Raw genomic sequence first — 13586 nt, forward strand, 5'->3', positions numbered from 1 at the left:
ATGAGAAACCAGACAGAAATAACAGAGTTCATCCTCCTGGGACTGTCAGATGACCCAAAGCTCCAGGTGGTGATCCTTGTCTTTCTGCTCATCACCTACATGCTCAGCATCACTGGGAACCTGACCATCATCACCCTCACCCTGCTGGATTCCCACCTCCAGACCCCCATGTATTTCTTCCTCAGAAATTTCTCTTTATTAGAGATTTCATTCACGACTGTCAGTATACCCAAGTTCCTGAGCACCATCATTTCAGGAGATAAAGCCATTACCTTTAACGATTGCATTGCTCAGTTATTTTTTTTCATTCTCTTGGGGGTCACTGAATTTTATCTCCTAGCTGCCATGTCCTATGACCGTTATATCGCCATCTGCAAACCTCTGCATTACATGACCATCATGAATCGGAGAGTCTGCACACTCCTTGTCTTCTCTTCATATCTAGTTTCATTCTTAATCATATTCCCTGCACTCATGTTGCTCTTAAACCTTGATTACTGTAAGTCTAATATTATTGACCATTTTACCTGTGATTATTTTCCCCTGCTGCAACTTTCTTGTTCAGACACAAAATTCCTAGAGATAATGGGGTTTTCCTGTGCAGTGTTTACTCTAATGTTCACATTGGAGTTGATATTTCTGTCTTACATGTATATCGTCAGAACCATTTTAAAAATTCCTTCTACTAGTCAGAGGACAAAGGCCTTTTCCACGTGTTCATCTCATATGATCGTCATCTCCATCTCTTATGGCAGCTGCATTTTTATGTATATTAAACCCTCAGCAAAAGACAGGGTATCTTTGAGCAAGGGAGTTGCTGTGCTAAACATCTCAGTAGCCCCCATGCTGAACCCCTTTATTTACAGTCTAAGGAATCAGCAAGTCAAGCGAGCTTTCCTGGGCATGGTGAGGAAAACTATTTTTCACAAGCAAATGAAGTGACCTAGTGTAATAAATTAGAGACAAATTTGCAGGGCAATTTAAAAAATAGAAACGTGACATTTCAGTAGCTTCTTCAAATCACAATGGCCTCCCTCTCATCCTTGTTCATTCTCTCTTTTTTCCTATACTTTACAAGCACATTTGTTTAATATATTTCTCATTTAATTTAATAACTTTTCTCGTGTCTTTCTGACTCTGATTCTTCTGTACACTTTCTTAGTTCTAGCTTCTTAAGAAATAATTATTTTAAAAAGTAAAATTGTATTTTGAGTTTTGTTTAGGAAAGAAAAAGTTTCACCAGAATGGAAGAGACGGTGTATAAATATTGATATGATATTTTACTTACTCTACACAGAAAATATAATTTTGTGACTTTCATTTATATTTGACAGAAATTCTCTTAACTATCTCACAGTTTCTCTAGGAAAAAAACATAAATGCCACATAATTGATTGAAAAATATAAATAATTTCATTTAAAAACCAAGACACATTACCTGTCACTAACTTTAATAGAATGTGTCCATATAATTTTCCTATTGATAAAAAATGCACAGACCTTTAACAATATATCCTTTTGTAGAAATGGTGCAAAATACATCTCCATATTTCCCAATGCCATAATAACTCAACAGCTATTGGTGCATATATGCATACATGCATACAAACTGTAGAAAACAGTGAAGAAATAGGTATTTCAGATATGTAGGATGAGTTCACTTTCTATAATTCCATAGAAAATAAGCTCTTCCTCCTGAATAAGCTTATATATACATATATATAATAAGCTCATACATATATTACGTATTCATGCAGAGTTTCTCGTCAAGATTTGGACTAGTTTGAAACAGGGCATGTATCCAAATTATTTTACACCTAAACAAAATCATTTAGGTTTGTTTTTTAATAAAAACTTCATAACAAGCAAAATTTTCCATTTTATATAAATTGAGGATTTCATCTGTTAAAATACTCCTTAATTCATTCTACATAAGGCATTAATAAGTACCTAAAGTATTTTGAAAAGCTGTATGTGTGTGTCTGTGTGTGTGTCAAGCTGAAAAAAGAATTAATGGATACTAAAGCATATTCTAAATTATACAAACCGCTTCTTAGTAACAAAAAATACACTATAATCTTAATTAGTGGTGTAACATTCATAATGATTGTTATGCGATATATTCAACTGAGAAACACAGCATAGAATTTATGGAGAAAGAAAAGAAAGTGATAGAAAATTGAAGGGGATTTAAAATATTAGAGGAAACTTATGAATGGTTTCTATTTCATTTCATCCTATCTGAGGTACAGTTTGTATCTTAAACAAGACATATAGTTGACAAATGAGGTTTTTATAATTTCTAAGCATATATTTCCCCATTGGTAAATCCGGTATAATATCAGGTCAATCAGGTGTACGTAACTCACTATAGGGATAGAAAGAAATCTGGAATGCATATAGCATAATTATCTTTCAATAAATTGTAGCAATTATTAATATTGTTCCCTATATCTAACTGCTATAATTGTGAGTATGTACACATTACATTTTTTAAAGTGGTAAGAACACTTACGAGATCTACCCACTTAAAATTTTAAGGGCACAATCCTATGTTGTTAGCTACAGGCACAATGTTTTACAGCAAATCTCTATGGCTTACTTATCTTGTACAATTGAAACTTTATGCTCACTGATTAGCTTCTCCCCCATTTCTCCCTCCTCATCCCCTGCCAACAACATTCTACCATCCGATTCTATGACTTTGAATATTTTAGATACCTAATAGAAGTAGATCCACACAGTATTTATCTTTTTATGATTGGCTTATTTTACTTAGCGCAAATGTTCTCAAGTTTCATCCCTGTTGTCACATATGACAAGATATCCTTCATTTTTAAGGCAAAATAATACTCCATTGTATGCATTTACCACATTTTCTGTATCTATCCTTCCACGGGCATTTAGGTTGTTATCATATGTTGACATTTGTGAATACTGCTGCAACGAACATGGGAGTGCTAATATCTCTTAGAGACACTGATTTCAATTATTTTAATATATACCCAGAAATGGGGACACTGATTTCAATTATTTTAATATATACCCAGAAATGGGATTTCTAGATAACCTGATAGTCGTTTTGTGTGTGTGTGAGGAAGATTGTCTGTGAGCTAACATTTCTTACCAATCTTCCCCTTTCAGTTTGAGGAAGATTGACCCTGAGCTAACATCTGTGCCAATCTTCCTCTATTTTGTGTGTGGGATGCCACCACAGCATGGCCTGACATGTGGCATGTATGTCCACTCACGGGATCTAAACCCGAGAACCCTGGGCCACCAAAGTGGAGAGTGCGAACTTAATCACTATGCCACCATGTCGGCCCTATGATAGTTTTATTTTTAAATTTTAAAGAACCTTCTATACTGCTTTCCATAGCAGCTGCACAATTTTGCATTCACACCAACAATGTACAAGGATTCTAATTTCTCAACATCCTCACCAGCTTGTCTTTTGTTTTCTTGATAATAGCCATCCCGACAAGTGTGAGTGATACATCACTGTGGTTTTGATTTGCATTTCTTTGAAGATTAGCGACATTGAGTATCTATCATATACCTATTGGGCATTTACCTCCTTGTATTTCTGTGTCTTTTTTGGAAAAATATCTACTTAAGACTCTACTCAAGTCTTCAGCCCATTTATTTATTAGGTGATAAGGGGTTTTTTGTTTGTTTCAGCCTTCTGCTATTTCGTTGTTGGAGTTCTTTACGTATTTTGGGTGTTGAAAGGAATTTGGGCAATGAAAAGAATTAAAGAAGACACTGGCTGTCTTTCCATTGGTTTGTGTCTTCTGTAACTCCTTTCATTAGTTTTTCATTTTTCAGTGTACAAGATTTTTACCAGCGTAGTTAATTTTATTCCTACGTATTTTGTTCTTTTGGGTGTTATTGTAATTGACATTTTTACTTAATTTCCTTTTCAGATACTTCATTAGTAGCATATAGAAATGCAACTGATTTTCTAATTTTGAGTTCGTACTCTGAAACTTTACTGGATTCATTTGTTAGTTCTAACAATTCTTTTTTGGAGTTTTTAAGATTTTCTAAATATAAGATCATTTCATCTGCAAACAGAGATGCCATTTATTTATTTAGTTTAATTATTCTGGCTAGGACTATCAGTACTATGTTGAATACACGTGGCGAGAGTGAAACTTCAAGGTACTAAATCCTAATATTATAATTGGCATGTAAACTGCAACATAATCAATCCAAACTAGAAACTCTTCAACTGCCACTCCTGGTGAGTAAGAGAGAGCAGAAAAAAATTGTGTAAACTTTCAATAAGTTAATACATGTGAAGAATTTAGAAAAACACCAAGCACATAATGAAAGTCCCATAAGGCTTATGCTATTATTCCTTCTCCTACTTTTACTTAGACTCTATTGTTGCCATGCACAACTTTTAATACATTCTAAAAATTCTATTTTATTCATTTTTCTATGCCTTTGCACCTAAGTTTCCATTCTTACTCATCTTTCAAGATCCAGTTTGAAAGCTTTCTATAGTTTCAGAACTATATATGGTGAAGCAGCATGCTGCCTTAGATTTGGTTTAAGATATTTTAGCAAAGGAAAAAAAACAGGGGTGAAGTAAGTCTGGAAAAGTACTGATGATTATGCAATATGGATGATAAGCATATACGGATTTATTGCATTATTAATTCTGTTTTAGGCTTAAAAATATTTGTAAAAAAGATCTTAATTTAAAAGGTCCTATAACAAACATTACACTCAATTAGAAATGTTATAAGCATATTCTGTTAAAGGAGCTGCTTTATAAGGATGCCCACTACCACTGCTTTGTTTCAACATTATACTAGAGGGCTTATCCAGAACGCAGCCAATAAAGAGACTCACACGACAATTTAAGGAAATGGAAAAGAAGAACCAGGGCTGTCACTGTTTGCAAATGACAAGGTTATCGACATAGTTTTACGGTATTTGCAGTGTCTTTTGATCTAGAGTAAACTATCGTCAGATATCTCCTTGATATAACAGCCAGAGCTCCTTAATACCTTTGCTCAAGCATCACTACCTTAGTGAGTATGTCCTAAATAACTGATTCAATGCTCAATCTGTCTCTACTGCAGATTAACCTAATGTATGTCTTTTTTTCATAACATTTTCACCATCTAACAAACTAACTTTTTTTACTTATTTATTGTATTTGTTATTCATTGTTTGTCTTCATCCAATTCATGTGGATTGGGGCCTTTGCCATTTTTCTTGACTAATGTTTCTCAAGCATCTGAAACAATGCTGGGTACAAGATATATACTCAAAAGACTTGTTGTATATTAAATATATGAACACATATAGGCCATGAGAAACTAAAGGGAATTAATGAGAAATGGAAATAAGTCAGCAACGTAGCAAAATTAGTTGCCTTCATATACATGATCAATAAAAAATTGAAAATCATTATTAAAAAATTATAGTTAAATTTTGAGGAGATATTGCCAAGAGCATAAGTTTTGAGTTTCTCTGCTCTCCCTACACTAATAAACAGGACAACAAGGAAATAAAACTAACCATCCCTGCACACCCCCAAATAACTCTGGGCATGCACACACCAAATAGAACATATGCCAGAGGAAGAAGAAAACAATTATTATGTGATTAACATGAGAACAGGTGTTTGCCAGAAAGTAAACCACCCACCAAAAATACCATACCTAGCAAAACTATCCTACAAATCTGAAGGAGAGAGAAAGACTTTCTTAGGAAAAGAAAAGCTGAAGGAATTGACTATCACTAGAGCTCCTTATAAATAATGGTAGAGGGAGTTCTTCAAGTTAAAATGATAGGATGCTAAACAGCAACATGATAGCATAAGAAAGTATAAAACTTGTAGCTAAAGGAAAATGTATAGACAAGTACAGAAAACTTTGTTATCATATTGGTGGTGTGTAAGTCACTTTTAATTGTAATATATATTACAGAACAAATATATTAAAAATAACTACAACTAAAAATGTATTTAAGGATACACAGTATAAATACATGTAAATGATGACATAAGTAACATAAAGTGGGGGGAGAAGTAAAAGTGTAGAGTTTTTTAATGTGTTTGAACTTAAGTTGGTATCAGCTAAAAATAACTATTATAAATACTCTATGTAAGCCACATGGTAAACACACGAACATATCTATAGAAGATACAGAAAAGAAAAAGAAACGAATCAAAGCATATCACTTCAAAAAATACAATGAAACACAGAAGAAGACAGCAAAATAGGAACCACAGATGAAATAACTACATGACAAACAGAAAACAACAAAATAGCAATAGTAAATCTTACCCTACAAAGAATGATTTTAATGTAATCAAAATCAAAATGCAATCAAAACCAAAGGACATGAATGTATTAAAAAAAAGATCCAACTCTACACTTTCACTGAGAAACCCACTCATAGGCTAAAAGTAGAGGGATGGAAAAAATATTCTATGAAAATGGGAATGATAAGAGAGTGGGGTGACTGGCTATACTCAAATCAGACAAAATAGGCATTAAAGTCAAAAACTGCCACAAGAGATAAAGAAAGATATTATGTAATGAGAAAAGGGTCAGTTCATCAAGAAGATATAACACTTATAAATATATATATGAACACACCATCAGAGCATCTAAAGCAAACTTTGACAGAACTGGGGGACAAATAGTGTGAAAGAATTTCAATCTAAAATAGAACTAGAGGATATAAAAGGGAGAATCTCACACATGTGCCCTCAGGAAGACTAAACTTAAAGACTAAGACTGATTTCCCTTAAATGCCTGATTTGCAGAAAAGTGACAGTGTTGGAATTTTCTTGGGTGATGTGGGCGTTCATCAGAAGTTTTCTCATATCAACCTTGGGAAATTTTACCAGAGGCATGAACAAGAGATGACTCAGGTTGGGATGATCTCCCAAAGTGGGCTAAATTTAAGCTTTGTTTGTGGGGCTGGACTGATTTTGTCTGTCTTAGTCTGGAAGCTCTGTTGAAATCTGTCCATCACGAATGATCCTGCTGGGATTTGAAATCCTGGCGGCATAACTTTCAGCGGCACAGCAATACACAGCAGACAGATGACAGACGGGTCATGCGGTTGTCTGACCAGGCTGTGGCTGTGTGAGCGCCGAACCTTAACTACTAGATCACCAGGGATGGTAAAAACATGACAAATAAATGTAAAGGTCAAGATGAACAATAAAGCGGACAAATTTGACACTGCGATTAAACATTGCTATTGGTAATGAGGATTAAATTAGTTAACCTATGTAATAGCATTTTAAAAAATTGTGAGCACAACCTGTGCATTGTAAAAGTTATTATGTAACTTAGAATTATGACATAATCTTGCTTCTTGATGCCCCAACACTAACAAAACCTAAGGATTAACAACAAAGAGAATAAAATAAACAACAAAGAGAATTATTGATTGAGTTCTATTTTTGTAAGAAAATGTATTTAACATCTATTTTTTTTACTCTTGAAATACTAAGTAATTGTGATTAACAGAAATATTATTTTGTAGAAGTCAAGATTTTGCATCCTCTGTGGGATACAAAGATGAACGTAAATGTTCTCAAGGGAGATTCACCATAAAGAAGAGTTAGGAGGCTACTGAGAAATCCAAGAATGGCCTGTAGGAATCTCTCATGGTCTGTAACAGAGCAGGGATGTAGTTCTCTCTTCAAATATTTCTTTCTTAAAATTCTAGATTAATATTATCAAAGAGAACCATAGTATATTTCCACATCTTCTTAAGGTTTCTGACATCCTATTTTTATTTCCTGAACTATTTCCCTTGAGCCATCATAAAATAGAGAAAAACTAAAATCATATATGACAGGTGTGAATTTTGCTAGTGCCTGGCAGAAAAGCATTGATTTTACATTCTATCCCTCACAGTAGAAATTTGACTATCTAAAATATGGAGGAGATAACTGTCCCAATTTTAGCAAGCCAAATCTACAGCTTGGCATATCAAGCACAGCTGGGAATTAACTTAACAGGTTAGGATGAATGAAAGAGGTTTTCTTATACATTTCTGAAATATCCTAATGGATCAGATGTCTTATGTACAAGATAAATGTGAGGCAGAATTACAAGGAGAGAAAACTCTTTTTTTTTTTTTTTTGCCGAGGCACGTACACCCTGAGTTAACATCGGTTGCCAGCCTTCCTCTTTATTTTATTTTTTTTACTTGAGAAAAATTAGCTCTGAGCTAACATCTGTGCCAATCTTCCTCTATTTTGTAAGTGGGACCCCACCACAGAATGGCTGGTGAGTGATGTAGGTTTGTGCCCAGGATCCAAACCTGAAAACCCAGGCAGCCAAAGCTGAGCATACAGAATGAGGCAACAAGCCTGGCCCCAAAACATTTTTTTCATAAAGCTTAATAGCTCGGAAAGAAGTATGTTCAAATGGAAAATGCACTGGGCTACAATCTGGGTGACAGATTTGCTAAGATCTGAGGCAAGGTGTTACTTTTCCAATTTGTGCTTCATTGCAAAATTAAAAATAGATAAATAGTGCATGTTTCTTTAAGCTTAGACATAAAAATATTTCTATATATACATTTCTAACAAATCACAGAAGATATCAAACATTTATGATATTCATGGAATTACAAGACAAAGCAATAGGTGAATATGTCTTCTATTTGTTAAATACAGTAAGTGGGTAATTTATTATATCTTACAGTAAATGTATATATTACTATATAATATGTATAGAATATTCTAATATTATCTTGATAATTATACACATAAATATTGATATTAAAATAAAATTAATAATTAAAAATAAAAATCTATTTTATTTGCTAAGAAAATCATTAATTGATTTCTTATATCATAAAAAATGTAATGGGTTGTTACTTTAACCTTGTAAGTTTCACTTTTACCTTTTGACGGAATTAAAATCATTCATGTCTGTTTTTAGGTGGTGGTATCCTCTAATAAATACATGAGAAAAAATAAAGAAAAATGCGTATTATATATGATTGTTTCAACAAAATATAATAATTTGCATAAACTGGACAGAGCAAGAAATATTGATTTTATTTGCCATTTCTCAATGATGTGACTTATTGGATGAAGGTTTCCTAAGTTCCCCTGATGGATTGAAAATAAGAGAACTAGTAAACAGCAGGACTCACAAATATATATTAAAAGATAATGCAAACAATATCGTCAAAAGGAAATATATTTGGTATGAATTGTAGAAAATGTTTTAGAATTACATCAATGATGATGCTATTGATCCTGATGAATGATACTCTTCATTCCTCTATTAAGTTCTCTTTCCACCTAAATAGCTTTAAAAGAAGAAAAAAGGAGAGAGGGAGAGAGGGGAATGAACCACATAGAGATCACAGAGTTATCCTCCTAGGCCTTTACGAGGATCCTGACCTTCAGATTCTGATTTTCCTTTTATTGTTGATCACGTATGTATTGAGTGTCACTGGAAACCTGACTGTCATCACCCTCACCTTGGTGGACTCCCATCTACAGACGCCTAGGTATTTCTTCCTCCAGAACTTCTCTTTCTTAGAAATCTCATTCACAACTGTATGTGTCCCTAGATTTCTGGGGGCAGTTATCACCAGGGATAAGACTATTTCCTATTACAACAGTGCAGCCCAACTATTTTTCTTTATTTTCATGGGGGTGACTGAATTTTACATCCTAACCGTCATGTCCTATGTCTGCTACGTTGCCATCTGCAAGCCCCTTCACTACACAACCATCATGAACAGGAAACTCTGCAGCCTGCTTGTGCTCTGCGCGTGGCTGGGCGGGTTTCTGACCGTTTTCCCACCTCTTATGCTTCTCCACCAGCTAGATTACTGTGCTTCCAATGTCATTGATCACTTTGCATGTGACTATTTTCCCCTTTTACACTGTCTTGCTCAGATACCTGGCTCCTAGAAGTAATTGGTTTTTACTTTGCTTTGGCTACTTTGCTATTCACTTTGGCTTTAGTGGTTTTATCTTACATGTACATTATCAGAACTATTTTGAGAATCCCATCTGCCAGTCAGAGAAGAAAGGCTTTCTCCACTTGTTCTTCTCACATGATTGTCATTTCCATTTCTTATGGAAGCTGTATATTCATTTGTGCCAATGCCACTACAAAGAAAGAGGCATCATTGACAAAAGGAGTAGCTATTCTGAATACCTCTGTGGCCCCCATGCTCAATCCCTTCATTTACACCCTGAGAAACCAGCAAGTAAAACAAGCTTTCAAAGGTGTCGTCCATAAAGTAGTGTTTTCTGCAACTAAATGAATTGCTTTTTTGTAGAAAATGAAGGACATTCTACAGAGCATTTAGTTAAAATCTTGAAATTCCTAAATATCTGCATAACTATGCTTGTTCTTTATAGCCTCTTTATATGCCGTGTTACAGTTGATTTAATATTTTCCCAGTCCATTTTTTTCACTTCTATACCCAAGTTTCTCCAGTGCATTGTTTATTGACTTATTCAAAAATATAGAAAAATTTATTTCTCCTATAGAATTTTCTGGAAGTGACATGTATTTCTTTAATACTGACTCTATAGTATAAAGTAAAAAATAGTTTTAATTCTGTTAATATCAATCACTAAAAGGTACATATGATATCACGTTGTACTTCAAATGTAGAGTTTCAAAACTAGTGTGTCATTTCTTGTGTATTTTCAAAATGAACATTGGTAATTTTTTAATGTTTAAAGAGTCTACATGATCTGTATTCTTGTATATTAAATTCAGTCCTTGAGGTAATATGTCCTAGTGCATTGCACTTTAACTGTAGAGCTGTATACTTTGCGAAGTTTAGTGCATACTTTCAAGATAAGTATTGGTCATGATATGAAGTATTATTTATAGAATTTCCATGTTTTCAATTATTTTTTAGGAATTAATCATTTTTTTAGATTTATTTTTTATATTTCTATTTTTTTGAGATTCATAATAATTTACATCATTGTGAAATTTCAGTTGTACATTATTTCTTGTCTGTCACCACAGAAATGTGCCCCTTCACCCCGTGTGCCCGCCTTCCACCCTGGTAACCACTGAGCTATTTTCTTTGTCCATGTGTTTGTTTATATATTTTAAAAAATTCAAAATAAATGAAATAAAACTAAAACACATGCCTCTTTCCTGAACTCATTGAGCATCTTTATGACAGTTATTTTGAATTCTTTGTCAGCTGTTCACATAGCTCTCTTTCTTTAGAGTCTGTTTATGGAGATTTATTTATTCTTTCTCTGATTGGGCCACTTTTCTCTGTTTTTTCATGTCCCTTGTAACTTCATGTTGATATCTACACACTTGAAAAAGCAACCACTTCTCCCAGTCTTTTTAAACTTTTAAAATTTTTACAGGAAAGATGATCACCATTCAGTTCACCTAGAGATTCTGGGGCCTAGTCAAACCTGGGGGGGAAAGAATTTGCCAGTGCTTATTCCCATCTGAAGGAAGAACATCCTTGTGCTCCATTCCCTGTTAACCTCCCTGTTTCACCCAAGAGGAGAGAAAAAGAAGTCAACAGGTGTCATGCCTTCAAGGAAACAGATTGGCAATGCTATAGCCAGGGAAGGGAGTAGAAGCCAGGGAATAAAAAGATACACCACTGGAGAAACTCTTGTAAAGAGCACAGTGCAGAGACAAAGGCCACTAAAAAGCTGAAATTTATTTGGAAGATAGACTGTTCTGGCACCCCCAACATTACCACCACACCAACAGGGAATACCCAGTGAGTACAGTGGAAAGTGCTGTAAGAGTCAGGCTCCCTCAAGAGGAGGAGTTCTTGGGAGAACACAAATTTCATCAGTGAGAAGGAAAATAATAAAGGTAAAAGAAATTAGACATCACATAACACCTGGATGCAAATTTTTATATAAGCTTTATATTTAATTGGGAAACAATGGAAGCAATTAGCATGTTATTCAAAAGGTGAATGACTAAACGTTTGGGGTACATTCATATAGGATACACTTCAGGAATACAAAGAATAGGCATCAAACCATACAAAGACATAGATGATTTTTTTTTACTGAGTTCATAATAGTTTACAACATTGTGAAATTTCAGTTGTTCATTATTACTTGTCTGTCACCATATGGGTGCTCTCCTTCACCCCCTGTGCCCTGCCCCTGTCCCCCTTCTCCTGGTCACCACTGAACTTTTCTCTTTGTTCGTTTGTTTGTTTATCTTCTACATACGAGTGAAATCATCTGGTGTCTGTCTTTCTCTGTCTGGCTTATTTCGCTTAACATTATACCCTCAAGGTCTATCCATGTTGTTGCAAATGGGACAATTTTATCTTTTGTATGGCTCAATGTCATTCCATTGTGTGTATATATATATATATACCACATCTTCTTTATCCAATCATCAGTCAATGAGCACATTTGTCAGAAGCATTCGATGCTTCTCTGTCTTGGCTATTGTGAAAAATGCTGCAATGAACATACGGGTGCATAAGTCACTTTGAATTGTCGATTTCATGTTCTGTGGATAGATACCCAGTAGTGGGATAGTTGGGTCGTATAGTATTTCTGTTTTTAGTTTTTTGAGAGATTTCCATACTGTTTACCATAGTGGCTGCAATTGTTTGCATTCCCACCAGCAGTGAATGAGGGCTGCTTCTTCTTCACAACCTCTCCAACGTTTGTTATTTTTTTGTCTTAGTGATTATAGCCATTTTAACAGGTGTAAGGTGATATCTTAGGGTAGTTTTGATTCAATAATGTCTTATAGTTTTCATTGTATAGATCTTTCACCTCCTTGGTTAAGTTTATTCCTAGATGTTTTATTCTTTTTGTTGCAATTGTAAATGGGATTGTATTCTTGAGTTCACTTTATGTTGGTTCATTGTTGGGTATAGAAATGCAACTGATTGTTGTAAGGTGAATTTGTAGGCTTCAAATTTACCCTAGTTGTTGATTATTTCTAATAGTTTTCCAATGGTTTCTTTAGGGTCTGCAAACAGAGTTTCACTTCTTCCTTTCCCATTTGGATTCCTTTTATTCCTTTTTCTTGCCTAATTGCTCTGTCCAAAACCTCCAGTAAAATGTTGAATCAGAGTGGTGAGAGTAGGCACCCTTGTCTTGTTCCTGTTCTTCTTCTTATTTTTTTTGAGGACGATTAGCCCTGAGCTAACTACTGCCAATCCTCCTCTTTTAGCTGAGGAAGACTGGCCCTGAGGTAACATCCATGCCCATCTTCCTCTACTTTATACGTGGGACACCTACCACAGCATGGCTTTTGCCAAGTGGTGCCATGTCCGCACACAGGATCTGAACCAGCGAACCCCAGGCCACTGAGAAGTGGTATGTGCAAACTTAACCACTGAGCCACTGGGCCTGCTCCCAACACAACCTTGTTCCTGTTCTCAAAGGGATGGCTTTCAGTTTTCCCCATCGAGTGTGATGTTGGCTCTGCATTTGTCATATACTGCCTTTATTATGTTGAGATAATTTCCTCCTATCCCCATTTTGTTAAGAGTTTTTATCATAAATGGTTGTTGGATCTTGTCAAATGGTTTCTCTGCATCTCTTCAGATGATCATGTCGCTTTTATTCCTCATTTTAATATGGTGTA

General features: G+C 34.8%; 1 protein-coding gene and 1 pseudogene across 1 annotated transcript; both read left to right on the forward strand.

The window, feature by feature from the left end:
• Window positions 1-942, forward strand: LOC103551474 (olfactory receptor 6C1). The gene has a single exon (XM_008521010.2). It carries the CDS (start codon window positions 1-3, stop codon window positions 940-942), a length of 942 nt encoding a protein of 313 aa, XP_008519232.2.
• An 8408-nt stretch (window positions 943-9350) lies between these two features.
• Window positions 9351-10284, forward strand: LOC103551475 (olfactory receptor 6C3-like; annotated as a pseudogene).
• The last annotated feature ends 3302 nt before the right edge of the window (window positions 10285-13586 follow it).

Source organism: Equus przewalskii, chromosome 5 (assembly GCF_037783145.1).
Source record: "Equus przewalskii isolate Varuska chromosome 5, EquPr2, whole genome shotgun sequence".
Taxonomy (NCBI): domain Eukaryota; kingdom Metazoa; phylum Chordata; class Mammalia; order Perissodactyla; family Equidae; genus Equus; species Equus przewalskii.